Source organism: Acinonyx jubatus, chromosome B2, assembly GCF_027475565.1.
Source record: "Acinonyx jubatus isolate Ajub_Pintada_27869175 chromosome B2, VMU_Ajub_asm_v1.0, whole genome shotgun sequence".
NCBI classification, from domain to species: Eukaryota; Metazoa; Chordata; class Mammalia; order Carnivora; family Felidae; genus Acinonyx; species Acinonyx jubatus.
Window position 1 is genome coordinate 102,995,695 of NC_069385.1, and position 25,957 is coordinate 103,021,651.

At 36.6% G+C, this 25,957-nt stretch overlaps 1 protein-coding gene and 1 long non-coding RNA gene across 2 annotated transcripts in view; one reads left to right on the forward strand and one right to left on the reverse strand.

Annotated features, from left to right (window-relative positions):
* The window catches only part of LOC106973988 (cysteine-rich secretory protein 2-like), a 49,608-nt gene extending 30,688 nt beyond the window's left edge, over window positions 1-18,920 (forward strand). Inside the window, exons 3-9 of the mRNA XM_015071152.3 lie at window positions 1,781-1,851; window positions 6,875-6,991; window positions 7,778-7,865; window positions 12,916-13,061; window positions 13,487-13,584; window positions 15,499-15,587; window positions 17,405-18,920. Of these exons, the coding sequence (XP_014926638.1) occupies window positions 1,781-1,851; window positions 6,875-6,991; window positions 7,778-7,865; window positions 12,916-13,061; window positions 13,487-13,584; window positions 15,499-15,587; window positions 17,405-17,532 (737 nt within the window). The 3' untranslated portion in view covers window positions 17,533-18,920. The remainder of the gene's footprint in view (window positions 1-1,780; window positions 1,852-6,874; window positions 6,992-7,777; window positions 7,866-12,915; window positions 13,062-13,486; window positions 13,585-15,498; window positions 15,588-17,404) is intronic.
* The window catches only part of LOC106981615 (uncharacterized), a 62,542-nt gene that overhangs the window by 36,204 nt on the left and 381 nt on the right, over window positions 1-25,957 (reverse strand). The window lies entirely within an intron of this gene.

Here is a 25,957-nt window from a genome sequence, read left to right on the forward strand (position 1 = left end):
ACATTCCCAAATCTCCCTAATATCAAGATTGTCAATATGACCATGCAATAAAATTTCTTCTCTTACCTTAAAACTACTCCAAAATACCTGTGACATGCTTTTTGTCATAGATCCATGAGCAAAGCAAGGCTCATTGAGATATGGATGCTGGATGGGAGTCAGAGGTAACCAGATCTCTCAGTGTCTTGCTCACACATGGGCACCTGAATGCAAATCTGTAGCTCCAGAAGATTTCAAATTACCATATTTTATGGACCTTCAAACTCACTCAGAAATAACCTAACCCTCAAATACCAAATATGGGAATGTGTGTGAGACTTCTTGGGCTGCCATAACAAAATAACACAGACTGGGTGGCTTCAGAAATTTGTTTTCTCACAGTTATGGAGGTTCAAAGTCTGAGACCAAGGTGACAGTATAGTCAATTTCTGGTGAGACTTCTCTTCTTGACTGGCAGACAGCCACCTTCTCACTGTGTTCTCACATAGAATCTTCTTGTATGTGTGAAGATGAGAGAGAGGAAGGGGGGGTGGGGAGAGGACTCTGGTATCTCTCCCTATATGTACGCTAACCTCATTGGATCAGGGTTCATTCTTATCACCTCATTTAATCTTAACTACTTTCTTAGAAACTCAAATACAAATATAGCCACAATGGCTTCCACATATGAATTTTGGGAGGGCACAAACATTCATCCTAACAGAAGCTAAGAATTTCCCATATACCATTTTTTAACTTTGAAGCATAAGCATTGTTTTTGTTTTAACACGATCAGAGACATAACTGTTATGTCTAATATACTCCAACAAGAGAATGTATTCTAATTTATTTGGACATTTTATCTCCCTGCTATTGAGCATCTAGTAAATTGTAAGCTTTTTATCCTTATAAATATTAATGTAATAAAAATGTATGCCTAAAGTTTTTCCAGTATACATTATTATTTCTTCAGGATTCCAAGAAGTTAAATTAGTGAGGCAAAGGATGTGAACCTATTAAGGGCATCAGTACAGATTGTAATTTAATCTTAAAAGTGAGAAATCTACCTTCTGTTTTTAGATACGGAAGGAGAATGTTGCCTTTTTTAGAATTTGAGGCATTGTAATACTGAAAGGTTTGAATGGGAATGAATGAGGACACTGGCTACGTTGGTGTAGTTGAAAGTATTAAAGAAAAGCACTTCCTTCTCAGTGGATTTACCTAGGGTTCTAGTAATGTCAAATACATGAGCCAGATTCATGGCAGGAAAGAAATGGCACATGATAACTAGTAATTTGAAGAGATCTTAATGAGGGTATATTTATGAAGGATTAAGAAGGATTTAAGGAAACCAGCAAGGACTATTCCAGTGGCATCCCAGTATTGCTAACAGTTGGGAGCTAATACTTCTCCTCAGTAGGCAATGTGAAAAAGCCATTCCTAGAATCCGAAGGGAAGAGCTACATAGACAAGACTGTGGAACTAGGGTAAAATAGGGTAGTATGTAGATGCACTTCACATTTATAGGTGTACTTCAAAGGCTTCAACCGAGTACCTCCTTTTGTTCTTTACATCCTAAGAAGGGTTGCTTCTGGGTGAATCCATTATCATTCTATTGGCATCTTGTAACAAATCTTCTCTTGTTATATTATTAATGAACGTGGAATAACTGAGATCATTACATTGTTTTGTTTTGTTTTGTTTTCCTATATTCCTCAGAAGTTCATGCACTAAACATTCTAATGCAGGTCTTTGTTCCCTTTGTGTTTTTGTTTTTTTTTTTCTTTTTTTCCTCCCCCAGCCATGGCCTTATTCCTGGAGTTGCTGTTCCTGGCTCTTGTGTTGCTTCCATTCTTTCCTGCAAATGGACAGGTACGGTCAAGGTTAAAAATATTTTCAGAACGATTGAAGCAACTCTGAGGAATAGCAAGCTATTAGATCAGTTTGCAAAACTGAAAAGTACTACAGTGTCTGGTACATCACAAAGTATTCATCCGTTGCTCGAGTACTTAACACAGTTAATTTTAAGGCTGTGATGACGAGCTGTAGCCTCTAGCCACGTGAGGGTATTGAACACTAGAAATACAGATGATCGGGACTGAGATCTGCATAAACACTTGGAGAATTCAATACTTAGTAAAAAAAAAAAGTCAAAGTATTTCATTAATAATTTTAAAATTGATTGCATGATGAAAGCATATTTTGAATCTGTTAAATAAATATATTATTTAATCTGTTTATTTTTTTCCTTTTCAAAGTGGCCACCCAGAAATTAAAATTACGTTTGATACAGGACACCTGGGTGGGTCAGTCAGTTAAGTGGTTGACTGCGTTTCAGCTCAGGTCATGATCTCATAGTCATGAAATCAAGCCCTGCATCGGGCTCCATCATGGGCGTGAAGCCACTTAAGACTTTCTCTCTTTCTCTCTCCCTCTGGCCCTCTCCCTCTCTCTTTCTCTTAAAAAATTTTTTTGGGTGTGCCTGGGTGGCTCAACCAGTTAAGCATCCAACTCTTGGTTTCAGCTCAGGTCATGATCTCACCACAGTTCATGAGTTCAAGCCCTGCGTTGGTCTCTGAGCTGACAGAGCAGAGCCTGCTTGGGATTTTTTCTCTCCCTCTCTCTGCCCCTCCTCTGCTCGCTCTCTCTCTCAACATAAACAAACAAAAAAATTTTTTGTATAAGTTTGATACTGTAATTATATTTCTATTGACAGCAATGATCCACAGGTTTAAAAGCTGTCCAAATATCTCTTTTGGTTTCCTTTTATTTAATTCATTACAATGTTATTTTCACAGAAAATTAACAGTATATTTATATATTATATAATCTCAGATTAGCAAAACTTCTTCACATACTTCGCCACATTTATTTTCATAGTTACTATATGATAATAATTATACCTATTTTTAAATTTAAAAAAAGAAACTTTACTAGTGATATTAAGTATTTGGGTTTTTTTTTCATGGTCTTACAATTAGTACGTAAGGAATAAGATGCTCTAATTATTCCTTTAAAATTTTTTTTCATCTTCCTTTTTTTAAATATAATTTATTGTCAAATGTTTATTTATTTAAGAGAGAGAAAGACAGAGTATGAGCAGCCGAGAGGCAGAGAGGGAGACACAGAATCTGAAGAAGGCTCCAGGCTCTGAGCTGTCAGCACAGAGCCCAATGCAGGCTCGAGCCTACAAAACGCGAGACCATGACCTGAGCCAAAGTCAGATGCTCAACTGACTGAGCCACCCGGGCACCCCTAAGCTGCTCTAATTATTTCTAGTACACTGCTGCCCTTTAAGAATCCTAGGAACAGGATGAATCTTTCTCTTAAGTACTTAGTGTGTAGGTGCTTATACAATGTGTCTATCTTCTGCTCAGAAAAAGTCTGTCACTGCTGTCTGTTTGTGCATTCTTTGTTAACTGTGAGCATACGAGAACAGCTAGGGATCCTCAGATCAAAGAGTTCAGACACTAGGTCAAAACTCACATGGCATTCAGAAATACAGTCATTATATTACCACAATTAATTTTCAGTCTGAAGATAATTTGCTCATCACCTTGGTCTTCAGTCAAAAAGTTTGCTTTCTCCCCAGTCTCTTTCTTAAAGATTTTTTCATGGTCCTTACTGCTCCTCTGTTATCTCTCTGGTCCATCTCCTGGTCTTCATTTTTGAAATTATTTAAAGGAGAGATATTTTGCTCTTTTGCACCACCAACCGTTAGCTAATCAGATTCTCTACATACTTTCTGCCCCTTCTCAAGAATGCTAGAAAACACTAATCATCCTTTATAATCCCAATCCAGACCATCTTTTACAGTTTTCCTAGCCTCAATCACGAATTCACCCTTTGTTTTTTTGTATATCTAGCAGAATCCACCTATCATTTTAGTTACAATGTAACTGAAACATATGTAATTATTTTATTAGTTATGTCATATAGTCTATCAAAATAAACTTTTTAAGGATCAATAGATAGATACCATGTTAGATCTATTTTATGTTCAACACTCTTCATATTTCCTGTTACCTAATAAAAGCTCTCTTGAAATTCATTTAAAAACAACAACGACAAAGACACGTCTTCAGTAGGATTTATATCTATACAAAGCAATATAGGATATGAAGGAGGAAATAATGACTTCTTTCGCAGGGGCCAAATTTTTATGTATTTTGAAATGAAATTCTCTTAAGCAGGTTTTTGAGGGTCAATAGGAAATATCCAAGGTATTTTGAAATGAAATTCTCTTAAGCAGGTTTTTGAGGGTCAATAGGAAATATCCAAGGATGTCATTTTATGCTTTAGTGTAAAGCAGAGGTTGGTCACTGTTAATATTTCACATGCGCATCCTTTCTAGCTTAGGAGTTAGTAGCTGCGAATGTGCCACATCTGTGGGTACAATGGCATTCACTATTGGTTCCTGCCTTAGGAACATACAAGCAAGCAGGGGAAATGGATGCATAAATAAATAGTGGTGATAAACATGGCTAAACCTAAACTTAACATTATTTGGAGGGCTTTGAGGGAACTCATTATTGGGGTAGGAGAGAATAACTTACCCCAGTGTGTCAGGTAAAATCAACAAAGGTCCCTGTCTGTTTAGACTTTGACTTCAAACTCTTGCTCATATTCATACAACAAAACACTCATGTATTAATTTAAGTCATCAATTATCTTAACCTGTGGGAACAACTCACCTACCCTAGGCTAGACACAACCCCACACACACATACACACGTACAATGATAAAATATACCAAAAATTTCAGCAGCTGATATAATACTTTATTCTGTTACTAAAAAGGAACAGAATCAGCAATGGCCCATTAATTAGATGACTTTGCTCCCTCTAAATGGCCTTGGAAATTTTTTGATGTTGCAAAATTATCTTTTGAGTGACCCCATGAAATCAGATCATAATAAAGTAGATCATAATACATATCATAACAGAAAGAATGATTTTACTAGAGTATTTTTAAGTACTTTAAAATTTTTTTAACTTTAAAATTTTAAACTTTAAAAAATTTTTAAGTTCATTTATTTTGAGAGAGAGAGAGAGAGAGAGAGAGAGAGCCAGGTGCAAGAGCTTAAGAAGGGGGAGGGGTGGAAAGGGAGAGAGAAAGAAAATCTTAAGAAGGCTCTGCATTGTCATTGCTGAGCCCAAAGATGTAGGGCTTGAAACCACAAACCATGAGATCATGAGCTGAGCTGAAATCAACAGTTAGTGGCTTAACCAACTGAGCCACCCAGTCGCCCCTTACTAGAATATTGAATAAACTTTGAATCTGAATTCTCCAAATACATTCTAAAATACATTCTAAATACATTCTAAAAACATTATAAAATACATTCTAAATACATTCTAAAAACATTATTTCTCTAAATACAGGACATGTCAGGTCAAAATTTCCTTAAAGTCTAGGATGAACCTTGAGCTCCATTCTCATCCCACCTGCTGCAGCCTGATCAAATGTGAATCAAGGTGTCTTAATATTTCCATTGTGTTATGGTTATAAAATATTTATGGTTTATATGGTTATAAAATATTATCACTCATATGGATAGAAGCAGCACATTAAGAGTTCCCTTGAAACTAGAAATTGACATCTGTGGCCTCAGAGAATATTCTAATTTGTCATGCTCCGAACTCCATTACTATTCTCAAAGCTTTAAACTGCTTTTTCTTATTTGTCACAGTTTTGGCTCAGGTTCATTGGCAATGCTTAGTAACTACTATTGGCTTGAACTGAATGCTTCTAAAGTGATCATTGTTCCCTGGAATTAATATTTACTCTTAAATGCAATTTTTTAAAAGTAAAATACAACAAATGTTTAACAAGCAAATTCATCTTAGGAAATATGAAATCGCCACATAGAGGAAAGGGAGGAGGCCACTGGGCTGGGGTGCCGGTCAGGGAGACTAAGGACAGAATCAACTACATAAGAAACAGAGGAGGGTAGGCACCGAGGAGAGAACCAGAGGCCAAGAGAATGGGGGCTGTGGACCTAGTTAGGGAGAAGGCATGGCACTGGGGGTTGGACAAAAAAAATCAAAATAGTTTGGCTATGTGGGGTGCCTAGAGTGTCCAACTTTGGTTCAAGTTATGATCTCACAGTTGGTGGGTTCAAGCCCAGTGTAGGGTTCTGTGCTGACAGCTTGGAGCCTGGATCCTGCTTCAGATGCTGTGTCTCCCTCTCTCTCTGCCCCTCCCCTGCTCATGCACTCTCTCTCTCTCTCTCTCTCTCTCTCTCAAAAATAAATAAACATTAAAAAAAAAGTTTATTAAAATAGTTTGGCCATAAATCATAAACACATTATGTTTCTACAGTGGGGAAAGGGAGAAAGAGAGTAAAAGGGAGGAGAGGCTGTTATAAGGAGGGGCTATGGGGGTCCTACCGCCCTGCTGTGAACCCCCTCCCCATCCTAACCCCTTCCCTCTATGTCTGTGAATGCATGTGTCTGTGTGGGCCTGTGTGCAGACTTCCCTATTCCCCTCCCCACCCACACCTCACCCCCACCCTAATTGCTGCCACTTAAGTTGCTGCTAGCTGTCATTCAGCTTCACTCCTCTGCCCAACTTCTTCAGAGGGGGAAAGGGGAGGAGTGTGGGGGGGGGAGCAGCCCCCAGACAGCCCTGCCCCCACCCTCCCCCTCCACTTCTACCAGAAGTCCTGGGGAGGGGGGGAGGTGGTAGGAGTCGGGGTCACAGTATTTTGTGACAACCACTCTGTTGGCAAACTTGCGACCCTTCAGGCCCTGCATGGCTTTCTGGCAGTCAAACAGGGAGGTGAACTCCAGGAAAAGCCTTCCGCAGCTGGGCACCTCAAAGCTGTCCAAGGGCTGAGGGACCAATTTTAACAAATGTTAAAATGGTAACCATAATTTTATTTCTCTTTAGGATCCATCCTTTACTGCTTTGTCAACTACTCGAACACAGGTCCAAAAAGAGATTGTAGATAAACACAATGAACTAAGGAGATCAGTCTCTCCACCTGCCAGCAACATGCTAAAGATGGTAAGAGGCAGTGATAAAGGCTAGTGATGTGAAAAGTCACGATAAGAGCAGGGAGCTGGTAACTGACATCTCTTAAGTACCTTGTGCTTACATAATTTTGCTTCTATTTTGCTATTTCATTTGAGCTGTGTTATGGACAGGACAGAAATTAATTTTCTTGTATATGGTTGAATAATTTGTCAAGGGCTATTAGGTTGGGAAGGCAAAATTAGAAGCCAAATCTTCAGACATCAAATGTGAAGCCATTACACTTTTTGTTCACTGTCTTCCCTAGTCTAAAATAAAGGAGTCCCCTTTCCTTCAAAATCAGTGCCATTAAGAGTAAATAACAGTCTACTTTCCAAGGCATAATCCATAAAAGCTAGATCTCTCCCATTTGAATGCAATGGGCTGTAAGTGGAATTGGGAATAATCTAGGCCAGTTTATTACTATTGAAGTATAATTTAAATACTTCAATATATTTGATGAGTATTTAGAGTAGCACTATTACTAAAAATCCTAGGTGTGTTTCCTCTCCTATCATAAATTGTCAGTGTTATTGTATTAGGTATTTCTCTCACTAGACACATCATTTATGAACTTCTTTTCACGTGGAAATTGGCACTGGGGCCCATAAACACACACACACACAACTAACAAAAAGATCCTTCATACCAAAGACAATTATAGAATATATCTATAGAAGCTTTTAAAATAGTGCAAATCAGTCTACCAATCAGACTATAAAGCATATGCTCTATTGGAGCTGAATCTTTAAGTGCATTTTTTTTTCTTGTGACATTTAGGAATGGAGCAGAGAAGCAGCAGCAAATGCCCAAAAATGGGCAAACAAGTGCACTTTAGAACACAGCAATGCAAAGGACCGAAAAACCAGTATGTAAATGAGCAAATATCTGTGGAATAAATGAATAATAAAATAATATTAGAAAAATCAAATAGAATGGGACATTCAGGGATGCTGAAAGAAGACTTAGTGAATAAATGTTGCTCTTTTTAAAATCAAAGTATCTGTATAGGGAAGGATCATTATAGATACCATTTTGGGCTTGTTGATTGCATTATGCCAAGAATTTCTGAAGCAATACTTCATTTATCACTCTGAACCAGCTCATGAATAAACAGGTCATGAATCATCATTTCTCCAATTTTAGAAATTATAAGATAAGGACAGGGGAGGAATGACTTCCCCAAGACACAATCTGAAGTGTCCTTACTGGAGAGTTTCATGCTTTGGGCAGGCTTATTGATCTCTGATCCACTGCCCTTTTCTGTGATATTGTGTAGCTGTTTGGTGTTTTGATATCTCCTCATTTTGTATTGATAAAATATACTGGATTATGTTGAATTTTTCCTGAATTTTGCTGTAAACATACCTAAACTTTTTAAATCATGATTAATATTTTGTGTATGTTGATTCAGTTTTTAGTTTTTGATAGTCAAGTACTTTATATAGACTGTGTACCTGTAATGCATAGAATAATGTTATATGCAAAAATATATATAACTTTCAAGAATTAGAAAAACTATTGGAGAAAACTTCTGTGCATAAACTGTTCATAAAATATTTATTTACATTATTAAGCATGACAGGCAAACCCAATTGGAAAGTAGTGAATAATTACTTGTAACTTCAGTAGAACTACTGTTATTTATATTGCTGATGCCAAAATTATAATGAAATTAGGTAACTACATTCAGTAGAAGCTTAAAACAAATGGTCTTAACATCAAGTTCTGTTAGATTCTTAGTTTCTTTCCTTCCATATTAAAGAAAATTCCCAAGAATATTTTATACTCTCTTTAGCAGCATGTAAACATTATATTTTAATCCACCAAAATGTAAATATTAAGTGAGGCCTGAAATGATAGGAAAATGTTTCTGGGCTTCAAGGCATTTCATTCTTTTTCTAAATTAATTTTATTACAGCAACAGTGCTTAAGAACACTTAACATGAGACCTACATTCTTGACAAATTTTTAAGTGTACTATACAATGCTGTTGACGTCAGGTACAATGTTGTACAGCAGATACCTAGAATTTATTCACTTTGCTTACCTGAAATTTATTGATTAGTAAGTTCCCATTTCTCTTTTCCCTCATCCCCAGCCACTACCATTGCACTCTTTGATTCTATGAATTTGACTCTTTTAGATACTTCATATAAATGTATTCGTGCTTATAGTTGTCTATCTGTGACTGCATATTTCACTTAGCATAATGTCCTCAAGGTTCACCCATGTTATCACATGTTGCAAAACGTCTTCCTTTTTTAAAGATGAATGATATTCCATTGTATGTATATATCTCATCTTGTCATCCATTCCTTTGTCCATGGACATTTAGATTGTTTCCAAATATTGGCTATTGTAAATAGTGTTGCAATGAACATGAGTGTGCTAATATCTCTTCAAGATCCTGATTTCAATTCTTTAATACTCAAGAAGTGGTGTTGCTGGATCATTTTGTAGTTCTACATTCAATTTTTTGAGGAACCTTCATATTGTTTTCCACAGCAACCACACTATTTTTCATTCTCACCAGCAGTGTTTATGATTCCACTTTCTCTACATCCCTACCATTACTTGCTGTCTTTTGTTTTTTTGATAATAGACATCCTGACAGAGATGTAAGGTGATATCTCATGATTTTGATTTACATTTTTGTGATGATTAGTAATGTTGAACACCTTTTCACATACATGTTAGTCATCTGTATGCCTTCTTTGGAGAAAAGTCTGTTCATGTCTTCTGCTCAAAAAATGGGCAGAAAACATGAAGAGACACTTTTCCAAAGAAGACATACAGATGGCCAACAGACACATGAAAAGATGCTCAACATCACTCATCATCAGAGAAATGCAAGACATCACCTCACACCCGTCAGAATAGCTAAAATAAAACACACAAGAAACAACAAGTGTTGGAGAGGATGTGGGAAAAAGTAAACCCTGTGCACTGTTGGGAATGCAAAGTAGTGCAGCCACTGTGGAAAACAGTATGAAAGTTCCTTGAAAGTTAAAAATAAAACTACTTTGTAATCTAGTAATTGCACTACTGGCTGTTTACCTAAAAACTACAAAAACGCTAATTCAAAGGGATACATACATCCCTATGTTTCTAGCAGCATTATTTACAATAGTCAAATTATGGAAGCAGCCCAAGTGTCCATTGATAGATGAATGTGCAAAGAAAAGAAATATATATATATATAACTCAGCCATAAAAAAGTTTTGCCATTTGCAACAACATGGATGGGGCTAAAGAGTATAATGCTAAGCAAAATCAGTCCCAAAGAGACAAATACTATATGATTTCACTCATATGTGGAATTTAAGAAACAAACAAACAAGTAAAAAGAGAAAAGGAAAAAGAGAGAGAGAGAGAGAGAGAGAAAGAGAGAGAGAGAGAGAGAGAGAAACTAAGAAAACGATTCTTAACTATAGAGAAAAAAACTAATGGTTACCGTGGGGTGGAGATGGGGAATGGGTGAAACAGGGGATAGGGATTAAGGAGGGCACTTGTCTTGATGAGCACAGGGTTATGTATGGACTTGTTGAATCAGTATATTGTACACCTGAAACTAATATAACACTATATGTTAACTATATTGGAAAAATAAATTAATTAATTAAAATAAAATAAAATAAAATAAAATGCTAAATGAAAAATGATAAAAAATATACAGAAAACAAAACAAAACAAAAACAAATCTTCTGCCCATTTTTAAATTGGGTTAATTTTTGCTATTGGGTTATATGAGTTCTTTATATACTTTGAAAGTTAACTCCTTATCAGTTATATGCTATGCAAATGTTTTCACTGTTTCCACAGGTTGCTTTTTCACTTTGTTGATTGTTTCTTTTATTTTGCAGACCTTTTTCGTTTTGTGCAGTTCTACTTATTTATTTTAGCTTTTGTTGCTTATATTTTTAGTGTCACATTCAGGAATTCATTGCTAAGATCAATGTCAAAGAGCTTTTTCCCTATATTTTCTTCTAGGAGTTTTACTATTTCAGGTCATATGTTTAAGTCTTTAATCTATTTTGAGGTAATTTTTGTGTGTGGTGTAATTTAGGTGTCCAAAGTTACTCTTCTCCATGTGGCTGTCCAATTTTCTCATCATCACTTCTTGAAGAGAAGTTTTTTTGCCCATTGAGAAGAATTAATATTGTTAAAATATCTATGTTACCCAAAGTCATTTATATACCTGTTGGCTGGTTGTACATATTCCTTGGAGAAGTGTCTGCTCAAGTTGACTGTGTTCACAAAAGATCTTTAGTCAGTTCCTCAGGCAGCCCCCATAAAAGATGGAGATTTAGTCATCCCATCCAATTCTTGCTTTCTCATGGAAAGGCTAGGAGCTAGGGTTTTTTATCTGCTCACTCTGTGCTGAACCAAGAGAGTCTATGGCTACTGCCAGCCCAAACCTCTATCTGTTCTCATTTGCCCCAGGGAACTAGATTATGCTAGGTCTAGTTCGCATTCTCAGAGACACAAGTCAGAAGCCAGGCTTTGGGGCAGCCTCTGGAAAGTTTGTGGCATTGGATACCCAGACCAACTCTTCCCCCGCCCCTACCCCCCAGGGAGAACCAGGTAGCTGTGGTATTTGTTCGCTTGCTCTTTTCTGAGCTGAAGAGAGGAGCCATGGCATCTACCAATACAAAACACCATCTGTGTTCTCCCTCCAGGGGGGCAACACTGTGCCAAAGCCATCAAAGCTCCAAGACTGGCAAGAGAGATGTCAGATTTTTGGGAAGCCCTGGGGAAATAGCATTGGACACACCAATCAACGCTTTGCTTCCTCAGGAAAAAGAAGCTGAGAGCTAAGATTTTTCATTTGCTTGCTCTGTGCTAAGCCATGGGGAGGAGATGTGATATCTACCAGTCCCAACCACCATCTCCATTTTCCTCCAGATGGCTAGCCTGTGTCTGACAATCAGAGCTCCAAGACTAGCAAGACAGAAGCCAACCGTCTGGGAGTTTTCCTTAAGGAAAGGTTGGGGGGCTGGACAAATGAACCAACTCCTTCCTTCCCCTGGGAGAAGCTGGGAGATACGGGATCTCTTCCTGATCATATGGCAGAAACTGTGCTGAGGGTAGGCATTCTAGCAAGAAGGTGTCCTAATTTCCCTACAGGCTTCAGTTTGTCTGGTTCATATTCTCCCAGGGTATAGAAGCCTTGCAATTAGTTTTGGATTTCTCACAAGGGCAATTTGTTTGGGAATTGTTGCTGAATCAGTGTGTTTGTCGGGGGAAGGAGAATCCAGGGCTTCCTACGCCACCATGTTGCTGATGTGACCCTCTGCAAGGCTCTTCTTACCTACTTCTCTGAGGAAGATTTGGTCTGATGACATTCTAATTTATTGATTAAGGGAGGATCCAAAAACTTTGAAAACGCCATCTCCCCTGATGTCAGTTCCCTCTTAATTGGGACTCTTAAAGACTACCTGTAGAACATTTTTTCCAAGTTCACACAAAAATCATACCATAAACATTTACTCAGGGTCCAATATATGAAAAGTATCTGGCGAAAGTAGGCATGAAGAAGAAAAAAAAGAATAAAAGTTGGTCATTACCCTTTGCATGCTTACAATACCAAGCTGAGACTACAGGAAACATTACACATGTGAAGAATTTTGCATGGAAAAGAATGCATCTCTGACACCCCAAAAGGAGAAGGGTTTTTAAAGCATAAGATCTTCTCAACCTATTCAAAATTTTGCATGTTCGGGTCAGCATCAATGTGGTAGACAGATTTGTCTTCTATTCAGCTTAATAGTTGGTAAGGACAGAAGCTGTTTTATTACGTGTTAAGAGTTGGCAAGCATAGGCACTGTTTGAAAGGCAACATCTTTGTGTTCATTTAGTTAATTTCTTTTGCCATGGCATGCTTTATTGCTTCATTGTGATCTGGTTCTCCTTAGGTACAAACTGTGGTGAGAATCTCTATATGTCATCTCACCCTAAGTCATGGTCAGCCCCAATCCAAAACTGGTATGATGAGAAGGACAATTTTATCTATGGTAAGGGAGCAAAGACTGCTGGTGCAGTTGTTGGACATTATACCCAGGTAAGGAAAACAAATTAAAATACTTCTGCCACAAATGTTCTAATATAGAAAGCTTCTCCAAATTATGACCAACCCATGTTCAATTTGCGTGAGAATGTGAGTAGACTTAGTAGCCTTGGTGTTGAACAGTACTTCATTTATTCTGTCATGACATATAAACTGTCATTTATTCCTTGGCTGGCAGAACTCTTCATAGGGAAGCACACCCTGTATTTTCCCAACATTATAGATGCATAAAGTGAGGATTGTATATGAAAATTCAGTATTTTAAAATGTGTGATTTGCTTCAATAATTGAACTAAATATTTCCACAAGGCAATACCATAATGGTAACTTTTTTTTTTCAGTTTTACAATTGGTACTATTTGTTTTTCAATATTTTCCCTCTTTCATGTACTCTCCTATGTTCCCTTCCGGATTTGTAGGTTGTCTGGTACTCCTCTTACCACGTTGGATGTGGAGTTGCCTATTGTCCCAATCAAGATATTCTGAAATATTACTATGTTTGCCAATATTGTCCTGCGTAAGTATACGCTTTAGAGCTGAATGCCAATAATCCCATCTGCAATTTAATATTTTGAAATTTTCGTATATTGAACAAACTACAATACAAAGAATATTTCAATAAAAAGAAGGAATTGTGTCTTTGGAAATGCCTTTTAAGTTGAGATACATTCAATTTATCAGAGAAGACACCAGGTTTTCAGTTCCAAGTGTAAAATCTGAAACTCTATTTCCCCCAATTACAGAGTGACATCTTTTCTCTCAGTGACCTTTCCCTTGGGCTCACAGCTAATCAATGAGCATGGGTAGTGTGCATTTCTGTGGATTTGATGTCATTGGTTCTCACTAACTTCATACTCTAGGAAGGTGGCAGCTTGATGGTTAAGCAAGGGATGGACTGGGAAACTGGGAATGGCTGATTGTGATTTCAGCTCTTTCGGCTAAAATGTTCCCACCCGTGCTTATCTAAAATGCTACCTATGCTATTACCATCACAGATGATTCATTCATTGGCTCTCAAAGGTTTTTTCAAGAGATCTTTAATGTATTTCAGAGTCCAGGAGAGAAGAACATCCTTAACCCTTGTTTTTCAGAAGTTTGCACAAAATCTCCATAATGAACCATTCTTTAAGGTCCTGACTTGCAGCAGGAAATGTGTTCTTTCATCAAAGATTATGTTTGAACTTACCCAGAATAAATTCTGTGGATATACTGAAGATCTAATCTCAACATATCTGTTAACCTTAATTTCTTTAAATGTTTGAAATTCCTTGCCATCGGGGACAGGAGACCCCTAAAACCAAGCTATCTTCAGGCTTTATTTTGAGACTGTCGATAACCCAAGTATATGGATCTCCTGTTTGAGAAGTATGACTCCCAATGTCATTTTCCTGCAAGGACCTATGAGGGTTTAGTAGAAAGGATTGAAAAGTTCCTAGGAGAATGCATCTAAAGTCACTGTCTGGCTCTAAGAAAGGAGGATCTGATGCCAGGTATCTGAAATGAGAGTTGGAGTGAATAATGAGGGAAAGCAGGGGTGAGAGAACTTCCAGAACATATTTGTGTCTATTTCACATTTTTCCAGGGGCTTACACACATTCGGGTATATTCTGTGCAGGGGCTGAGATTTAGATGCATGGCCTTGTGTTGTCGGCCTACTTGGAGCAATCGAGATTTTGACTGTCTTATATTTTCAGATAATAACGGCCAATCGAATAATATTCACCAACGAGGGGTAGACTAGTTACTGTAAGACCAATATACCTTAGCGATTAGTGTTAATAAAACCATTTTTCTAACATTCCCTCTTTTTTAAGTATTAAAATCTTACACACAAAACCTCTAGACATTCAAAAATCTTCCTGTCACCCCTACTCCCAAATACAACACACCAAAAATCACTTGAAAATCATCACCCCCATCTAGAGGCCAAAAGCATCCTGGGCTTTACCTTCTCTAGTTCATATTTAAAAATTATCATATTTTCTTTTTTAAATGTAAAATTACATGTAACTTTAAGTATTTTCCCTATGGCAACCCTTTCTTTCCCAGGAACTTGCTGTCTCTCTAAGAAATATGTTTTATCACCAGCCAGCACCTTGGGGTACATTGCTTTAGCAATTGACCACATCTTCTGGGTGAGAAAGAATGTTGCCATGTTGAAATATACTCCAAAAATTTTAGACCCCATTTATCCCATTTCAGTATCTCAGGCTGGGAGATTATGGTCAAGGAAGTAAGTGAATGTGTGAGTTATTTTCTTACTTTACATTGGTATCTGAGTACATTTTCGGAATTTTAGTTTTTCAGTTATTTGACATGATTAAAAACACTGAATAAATACTCAGGTATTTGTGGTGATAGGTGCCACCCTAGTAGCATAAACTAAACTGAAAAATGAAAAATGTTTGACACTTTGTATTTCAAATTTCAGTGGTAATCATCTTAACAAGATAAATACACCCTACCTAGAAGGAAAGCCTTGTGCCAGCTGCCCTCATGACTGTGACAATGGACTATGCAGTAAGTTTGAAGTCATTAACTTGCTAGTACATCTAATAAAATGGACTGACCTTTTTTTTTTAATAATTAGGAAATTTCAGGCATCTGAATGGCTCTGTCAGTTAAGCATCTGACTCTTGATTTTGGCTCAGGTCATGATTTCAGGTCAAGCCCCATGCCAGGCTGACAGCGTGGATCCTGCTCAGGTTTCTCTCTCTCTCTCTCTCTCTCTCTTTCTCTTTCTCTCTCTGTCTCTCCATCAAAATAAATAAATAAACATGAAAAAAAGAATTAGAAAATCTTCTGATTGTAAACTAACTTAAGCAATTCCCTCATGCAAAAGACAAAAAATATTCAACAGAGGGTGTTTAATCAAAAAATGTACACAAGCCAGTATCTATATTTATTTGTAACTAAAACCCTGTAACCATATATAACCTAAAGAAATATCTACCATCAATGTATATTTGTGCTTATGTTGGACTCATTACCTATTGGCATATCTAAAAATGTTTCTGTGAAAATATTCATTGTAATTGAATATTTTTCCTGTCAAAATTAATGTAATTGTAGCAAAATTTCATTATTGCATTTTAAAAAGAGAAAATATGTACAAACATAAAGGTATGAGATCACAGATATGGTTCAGTCCAGACACCAAACATTTCTTATACACCAATGAGTTCATTATACTAAATTCATTTTTCCCATAGTATAGTTAGAATAATCAAGTTTAATTTAATAACCATTTGCACTTGTGTTGTTAGTAATTTTTATATACTTTTAAAATGTCAATCAAATCCTTGTATAGCAATATTAACTCACAGAAGTAGAGGGATGAAGTCAGAATTGTGTTTTATCAAGATCTGGCAGTAGTATGGAGAAACAAGTGGATTCAAGCCAGCTTGGAGACTGTTGAAAACATGGGTTCAAAAGCCAAATGGATGTTTTTACTGCATTAGGACAAAATGAATGAAGAGAAATGGACAGTAATGAATGACAGGAAAGAAGTAGAATGGCTACTGTTTGTTACTTGCATTTGTTGAGTGCTGATAAAAAGTAGAGAGCCATGAGTTCATATTGATTCCCAGTATCTGGTTTGAATTATTTAGTAGTTAAGTTTCATTTCTCTGATACTGGGGGAGTTGAGTTGGGAGTTGGGGAGGGACTCCAAAGGAATGCCAAGTTTGCAGGTAAAGTGATGAATTTAGTTTGAGAGTTAATTGAGTTTGTGGTCACTGAGGGACTTCAAAGTGGAAATGTCAGATAATTGTAGTAAAATTCCCTCCCATTTTTATATCCACATCTTCTCATAATGGTTTATTATTCTTGAAAGAAAAACTAGTGGCTCTAGCATCTAGATGGAGCAACAGTGTCTAATATAACTTTTTGCAATGATGGAAATGTTCAATCTTTGCACTGTCCTGTAAAGTAGCCACTAGTCAGATTGGTCATGGAGCACTGGGAATGTAACATGTGTCACTGATAACCTGAAAATGTATTTTCTTAATTTTATTTAATTTTAATTAATTTAAGTTTAAATTTAAACAACCTCATGACTAAAGGCTACAATTCTGGACAGTGCAATTTTAGAGACTCATTTACATTTATTTTATTTTGTTTTCTGAGGAAGAAAAGTAGGTCAATTCATCTTAGAAACATTTCAAAAAGCTCAAATTTTAAAAGAAGTGGTGGATTAATGTGTCCCTTGACATCATAGTGTAATGATGCCAACTTGTTTTTTCAATTGTGTTCTCCCCACTTGCATTGAATGTATTGTTTGTGTTGCTGCTATAGAGGAAAATTATAATGAACTAATTTCTTTGTTTTTATTTCAGCCAATGTTTGCAAGTATGAAGATAAATATCAAAACTGTAATGATTTGAAGAAAACACTATCCTGTGCCCATAGTCTTCCCAAGGACAGTTGCAAGGCTTCCTGCTATTGTAAAGATAAAATTTATTAAACACCCAATACAGACTGAGGGGGGCTAAGTAGAGAAGGGCCACACTATCTACTTAGATGTGACATTAGCAAAGATATTGTCAGCATGTTGGCTACAAACTTGATTCCAAGTAATAAGGAGTCTTTTTCTCTTGGATCTACTTTTTATTTTACAGAAATTTCTTTCATCAAAGGATTAAAAAGTTACATAATCTATGATTATATTATCTGTTGCTCATGTAAAAATTATGAGCGATAAGGAAATTCTGAGAAACCATTACAGACAAGAGGAGACTAGGAAAACATGAGAACTAAATGGAACATGGTCTCTCAGATCAGATTCTGGAACACAAAAAGGTCATTAGTGGAAAAAGTGGTGAAATCTGAATAGGGTCTGAATTGTTTTTGATAGTAATGTCTCTTTCTTATTCTTGACAAATGTACTAGCGTTATACAAGATGATAACATGAGGGGAAACTGAAACTGGGTGAAGAGTATATAGGAATTCTCTGCACTATCTTAGCAAAATGTCTATAAATCTAAAAATACTCCAAAATAAAAAGTGCATTAAAAAAAAAACACTTTTCTTGGCTCCATAATGCTTGGAAGAGTCTCCTCTTGATTATCCGGTTATTCTTTCTCAGACAACCCTCCCCCAGTGTCTCTACTCCATTGCTAAATGTTTGATTTTATTTTTTTTCATGGACCTTCCAGGTAATACCAATGATTGGACTGTCAAATTAGACTCATATCCTTATCCAGTGTCAAGATTCACTATTTCAAGGACAGGAATAGTCATGGGGTAAACAGAAAATAAGGAGAGGTTCAAGATCATCAATGCAGTTCCTGAATGTTATTTAAATTTTTTTAACACTTACTTATTTTTGAGAGAGAAATAGAGAATGAGCAGGAAAGAGGTAGGGAGAGAGGAAGACACAGAATCCAAAGCAGGCTGCAGGCTCTGAGCTGTTAGCACAAAGCCCAACTCAGGGATCGAACTCAAGAACAATGAGATCATGACCTGAGCCAAAGTCTGATGCTCAACTGACTGAGCCACTCAGGCGCCCCTTGAATGCTATATTTGCAGCACATTCCTTAACCTCTAAAGTGAAAGTCTTCTTAGTCTACTTTCAAAATCTTTCCATTGACTTCTTAAGTACTTAGGATAACACTCTTAAACTGATCTGCAAGAAGTTGAATGTTTTTTTTATAGTTTCCCTTTTAACCTCACTTCATTCCTCTCTCCTTTATTTCTTATGCTCTAAGTACAATGATCTTATCAAATTCTTTCAAGCTCCACAAGATTTTCCATACCTAAGGGCATTTTTATTTGCTATAGCTCTGTCTGAAAGAGTCATCCTTCTAGTATTTGCTAGAATAACTCCTTCACATTAAATGCCACCTTACCCAAGAGATTCCTTTGAGTATTTAATGTGAAGAACTCCCCCCATTTTCTCTCATAGCTCCTTGTATTTCTTTTGCAATAATCATTGCAATGTATAATAATTCATTCCTGTATTCAATAAATATTTATTGAAAAATGTCTCTGGTATTTACTTAGGTACTTTGAAATAGGGTGATTAACAAGAGAGACCAAGTTCCAAACTTCATGGAGTTCAGACTTTCATACAGGAAAGAGGAAGGAAATTATTTGCAAATAAATACTTAAGATATTGGAGGTGGTAAGTGCTATGAACTAAAATGGGCAACACAATAGAGAATAAAGAGGACAGACTAGAAAAATGTTAATAGGAGAGTCAGGTACATCCTTTCTAAGGATGGATTAGAATCATAACAGAAGTGAGAGAACAATGGATAAGATAATTTGATCGAAACAAAAACAGAATAGTGAGTATAAAGTTGTTAAGGTAGGAATACAGTTAGCATATTTGAGGAAAGGCAAGAAGACTAGAATGACTGAAGTGGAATGAGCAAGATAAAGATCATTTTGAAAGCAGGTCAGAGAATTGGGCAGAAACTTAGTCCCATGGTATGCCCTGGGGCACATAAAGAATTAGGATATTGTTGTAAGCGAGATAGCAAGCCATGAGAGTGTACTGAAGAAGAGAGTGAGATGATGAGGTACAGACTGTAAGAGAATAAGAGTGGGAGCAAAAACCCAGTTAAGATACTATTGACTAGAAGAGAGATTAAGTTAAACTGCACTAGATTATAGATATACCATGTATACAGTGCATATTGTGCAATTTCAGGATTATTTTTGTTTATGTCATGACAGAAAACAGGAGAACTATTTCCCAACTCAGGCTAGCATTACCTTATGCCAAAGGCAGACAAAGATACCACAAAAGAATAGAAAACTACATACTATTATTTCTCATGAACATAGATACAACATTTAAAAAGGATTATACACCATGAGAAAGTGAAGTTATTGAAGGAATAAAGTGTTATTTCAACATTTATAAATCAATTAATGTCATATACCATTTTAAAATAAAGGTATCATATATTTAGATATGCAAAAATGCATAAAAAGATGCAAAAAATATACTTGACAAAATTCAACACCTTTAATGAAAACAATTTTCAGAAAACTGGGAATAGAAGGTATCTTCCTCATCTTAATAAGAAATATTTTACAAAATCCTCCAGCTAGCCTTATATGTAGTAGTGAACGACTGAATTCTTTCTTTATATTATAGGTGAAAACAATATTAAAGTATTTTTAATCTGGAATCCCCTAACAGTAATAAAGCAAAGCTATCAGTTTGCACCACTTTGTTCACATTGTAAGTGAACTGCCAATGCAGTAAAATTAAGAAGAAGAAAATAAAAGCATACAAAGTGGAAAAGGGCACTGGGTAGGTGTCCAGAGACCTAGGTTCCAATCTTGCTCTCCCTGGACTACCTACATGTAACCTTGGGGGAAGATGGCAGAGTAGAAGGACCCTAAGCTCACCTTGTCCCACAGATACAACTAGATAACATTCACATCAGTGTAAATAACCCAGAAAATGATCCAGAGACTGCAGAACAAACCTCACAACTAAAAGTAGGGGGGATGCCACATCAAAAAAAGTTAAGAAGGGTGAAGACACGGTTTGGGAGTGAAATGGACCATGGCCATCCACAGTGGGGAGAAAACCAGTGGCATGAAGAAAGGCAAAAAACAGACTTTCATACTGGGGAGCCCACAAACAGTGAAGACAAATTCCTGTAACATTTGCCTTTGAAAGGGGGCTGAATTTTGTGAATTCTTACAGCCAGAATCAAGACTTAAAGCATACAGTTTTAAAAATCAGTGGGCTCTGTCTCTAGGAGAGCCCAGAGGGCAAGAGGAAGGTGAATACTTGCCCTGAAAGAGCACAACAAACAGCCCATTCAGATACAGCACAGAACCAGCAGTTTAAAAAAAGCTGGTGGCAGATGGGAGGGAGACTGATTTGTTCATCTCAGAGTGCCGCCTGGAGAGAGATAAATCATGGGAAGACCCCTTTAGGAACAAAGGACCTGGCAAGTGCCATTTCCTTCTCCTGCCCCCCAGCATAAACAATGCCCACCTGTGGGAAATAAGCACCAACACTCTTACCTAACTTGCTTGCACCAAGCTTGCCCACCCCCTGTATCAGTGGATCCACCCTTCCCAGTCATGCTTGTCTCATTCCTAGCATTGTGTGCCCCCTTCCCCTCCCAGAAGACCACCACAAACTCTGTCAACACCACATCTCCCAACCCTTGTGTTTTGTTGGACCTCAGTTCCTGCAGCAGTGAGGACAAGTATCATTTCCATGGATGCAGAAAAGGCATTTGACAAACTACAACATCGATTCATTATAAAAAGCCTCTCCTAAGTAGGTCTAGAGGGAATATACCTCAACATAATAAAGGCCTTTGGGAAAAACTCAGAGCTTTTCCCCTTAGGTCAGGAACAAGACAAGGATGTCCATTCTCAATCCTTTTATTCAACATAGTAATGCAAGTCCTAGCCAAAGAAATTAGACAACATAAAGAAATGAAAGGCATCCAAATTGGTAAGGAAGAAGTAAAACTCTCACTATTTGCAGATGACAGAATACAATATATTTAAAAAAAAAAAAGACTCCACCAGAAAACTACTAGAACTGATAGGTCAATTCAAGAAATTCGCTGGATACAAAACCAATATACAAAAATCTGTTGCATTCCTATACACTAATAATGAAGCACCAGAAAATGAAATTAAGAAAACAACCTCATTTACAGTTGCACCAAAAACAATAAAATATTTAGGAATAACCTAAACTAAAAACATGAAAGAGCTGTACTCTGAAAACCATAAAACACTGATGAAAGAAATTCAAGAAGACACCAATAAATGGAAAGACATTCCATGCTCATGGGTTCGAAGAACAAATATTATTAAAATGTCTATATTACCCAAAGCAATCCACAGATTTCACGCAAGCCCTATCAAAATACCAACAGCATTTTTCACAGAGCTAGAACAAGGCCCCTAAAATTTGTATGGAACCACAAAAGACCTCAAATAATGAAGCAATCTTGAAAAAGAAAAGCAAAACTGGAGGTTATCACAATTTCAGACTTCAAGTTACATTACAAAACTGTAGTAATTAAAACAGTATGGTACTGGCATAAAAATAGACACATTGATCAGCAGAATAGAACAGAAAACCCAGCAATAAACCCACAACTGATGGTCAATTAATCTTCAACAAAGGAGGAATGAATACACAATGGGAAAAAGACAATCTCTTCAACAACAGTTATTGGGAAAACTGGACAGCCACATGAAAAGAATGAAACTGGACCACTTTCTTTCACCATACACAAAATTATAAAGTCAGAACAGATTAAAGACCCAAATGTGACACCTGAAACCGTAAAAATACTACAAGAGAGCACAGGAGCTCTGACATCAGCTATAGGGACACTTTTCTAGATCTGTCTCCTGAGGCAAAGGAAGTAAAAGCAAAAATAAACTATTGGGACTACATCAAAACAAAAAGCTTCTGAACAATGAAGGAAACGACAACTAAAAGGCAGCATACAGAATGGGAGAAGACATTTGCAAATGACACATCTGATAAAGGGCTAGTATGCAAAATGTATAGAGAACTGATTATAGCTCAACACGCCAAAAACAAATAATCCAATTAAAAATGGACAGAAGACATGAACAGACATTTCTCCAAAGAAGACATACCAACGGTCAACAGACACGTGAAAAGATGTTCAACATCACTCATCATCAAGGAAATGCAAATCAAAACTACAGTGAGATGTCACTTCACAACTGTCAGAATGGCTAAAATAGAAAACAAAAGAAACAACAACTGTTGAAGAGGTTTTTTGGAAAAAAAAAAAAAAGGAACCCTTGTGCACTGTTTGTGGGAATGCAAACCCGTGCAGCCATTGTGGAAGACAGTATGGAGGTTTCCAAAAAATTAAAATTAGAATTACCATATGACCCAGTAATTTCATTACTGGGTGTTTACCCATAGCATATGAAAACACTAATTAGAAAATATATACGCACCCCTATATTTTTGCACCATTATTTACAATAGCCAAACTATGGAAGCAGCCCAAGTTTCCACTAATAGATGAATGGATAAAGAAGTGATAAACACACACACACACACACACACACACACACACACACACACACCCCAGAATATTATTCAGCGATAACTAGAATGAAATCTTGCCATTTGCAGCAACAGGGATAGAGCTAGAGAGCTTAATGCTAAGCAAAATAAGTCAGTCAGAGAGAGACATAACATACGGTTTCATTCATATGTGGAATTTAATGAAACAAATGAGCAAAGGGGAAAAAAAGAGAGACAAACCAAGAAATAGACTCTTAAGTACGGAGAACAAACTGATGGTTAGCTGAGGAAAGGTGGGTGTGAAGAATGGGTGAAATAGGTGATGGGGATTAAAGAGTTCACTGACCAAGATGAAAAAATAAATTAAGTGAATAATAATTTAAAAAAAACGAAGAGAAAGGAAAGGTAGAAACTGTCCTTATTTGCAAATTAAAATGATTTTTGTAGAAAACCAAAGGAATCTATAAAATAGCTGTAAGAACTAATAAGCAAGTTTAGCAAGGTCACTTGTTTACAGGGTGGAGGGGGAGGAGAGTATATTACATGTAAAGGAATAAGGTAAGAATTACAGTGGATTTCTCTGCAAAGTTCATGCAAGATGCTACCCCCAGCTCTCAGGCACTTTCAACACTGCTCCTTTGAGCTCAGCACACTGTTAACTTTTTATTTTACTTGAATATTTAGAAGCACTTGTACTATTCTTTTCAATAGTGGAGTTGTACTTTCAAGTGCCTCAAAACCTACAAGGTTTCTTCTGTTCTGAATTTGCCCTCCATACCAAATTCATCATCAACACTGCTCTTTTAATCTCTTCACATCCCAACCATTTGTTCTATTTCTACTGCTCTAAAATTAATATGGGAAAATGTCACCATCTTCTTATTTTTTCTGTCACCAATTTCTCCACTCTGTGAATCACCCCGCAAAACGTTATTAGGTACCTTTTTAAAAAAGTTTTTATTTAAATTCCTAATTTACTAAATGTACTAAATTCCTAAATTCCTAAATTTATTTAGTTGACACACAGTGTAATATTAGCTTCATGTGTATAATATAATGATTCAACACTCCCATACATTCATTATACAGTGCTCATCACAAGAAGTGCACTCCTTCATCCCCATCACCTCTTTAACCCAGCCCCCACCTACCTCCTCTCTGGTAACCATCAGTCTATTCCCTGTAGTTGAGAGTCCATTTCTTTGTTTGCCTCTCTTTTTTTTCCCCCGGTGCTCATTTGTGTTTTTTTCTTAAATTCAACATATGAGTGAAATCATATAGTATTTTTTCCTCTGATTTATTTCGCTTAGCATAATACTCTCTAGCTCCATTCATGTCATTGCAAATGGCAACATTTCTTTCGTTTTTTGTGGTTGAGTAATATTCCATTCTGAGGCTTTTATAAAATAATATTTGATCATAAAATTTCCCAACACTCAATGAAAGTACATCCCATGTTATATAAAGAAGCGAATCTTGTTAGACTTCTACACAAAGTTATGCCAACATTTTCACCAGCCTATCATTCTGACTTATATACACCTTATGATACATTGATTTGTCTGTTTCTGCCCTTCCAAACAAGTGTTCTAAACTTTTTTTTCTAATCCAGCCATGCACATTTTTCAAAGAAGTTCAAGTGTCACTCCACCACCTAATTTTTATCCAGATTGTATCAGCTCAGAATTCCTAATTATTGTAGATATTTCCTATTCCAGCTACTTAGAACTAAACTGGACTGCCTGGTAATGTTCATGTGTATGTATTTTTCCTACAGTACTATATGTCTTAGAGGAAAGACATGACGTGCCTTCTTCTCTGAATTCCCTAAGAATCTAGGCCAAGTCAATATATTTATTTTCTCAACAAATATTTATAAATTATTACTCAGGTAACTGGTATCATGCTAGTCTTGACATATAGCAATAATCTATAGAGATACAGTCCATTTTTCAAATACATATTTACTCACAATATCTATCACTACCACACTCAAGTTGCTCTCATTTTGACATCATCAATGGGAACAGGTAATAATTATAGGTATGCTGTCTCCCAGAATGAAAAATAGGATATTCACAGTAAATTATAGACTGTTATAGGATAACAATGAATTGTGTTGTCCTAATAAAAAAACAAATGGACTAAGCAATTCTATTTATAAATAAATGAGTAGCAACTATGTGGATATAAGTAATTGAAATGTTAAATTAATAAGCTAAGCAAGACACAATGAAAACATGAATATAACAGTGAGAAAGATAGATCCGGGGCTGGATTTTGTAAACATTCAGAAGGGCAAACTGTCAGGAGTTAACTTTGATTGAACGTAACCATAAGAGTAAATCAGGCTAGGATGACTTCTAAATTCTGAAGTTTTTAGTTAGTGGTACTTGAACTAAAAGAGCAGAACAAGAGAGTTAAAATAACATCTGTGCATTGGGCACTTGGAATTTTAACACTGCCAGGGGAAAATGACACTCAGCACTATGAGACATGGCAGTTTGCTATAGTCTCAAAGGTTGGAATGAGAAATTTCAAGCCTCTTCTCAGGGGGTACAGAGAACTAACGTGTGATGCACATTGATCTTTGGTTTATCATCTTTTGACCAAATGTATTCTTGGTGTGATGAATTCATTCATTCCTTTAAATCTTGAAAACAACTAAGCATTGAAGAAAATGCATCTATTACTCATCTGCCATCTGTGAAGACAGACAATAAATACATCTTCAACCAAGGCCAGATAAGCCTGCTGCACTTGAAGCCACCGGTCTTGGATCAGGAATTCTGGGCATTTTCCTAAGACCTGTTCCTGTTACTCTTGTTGAATTTCTTCACTACAAACCATTTTGGAAGGGAAGAAGGGAAGGAA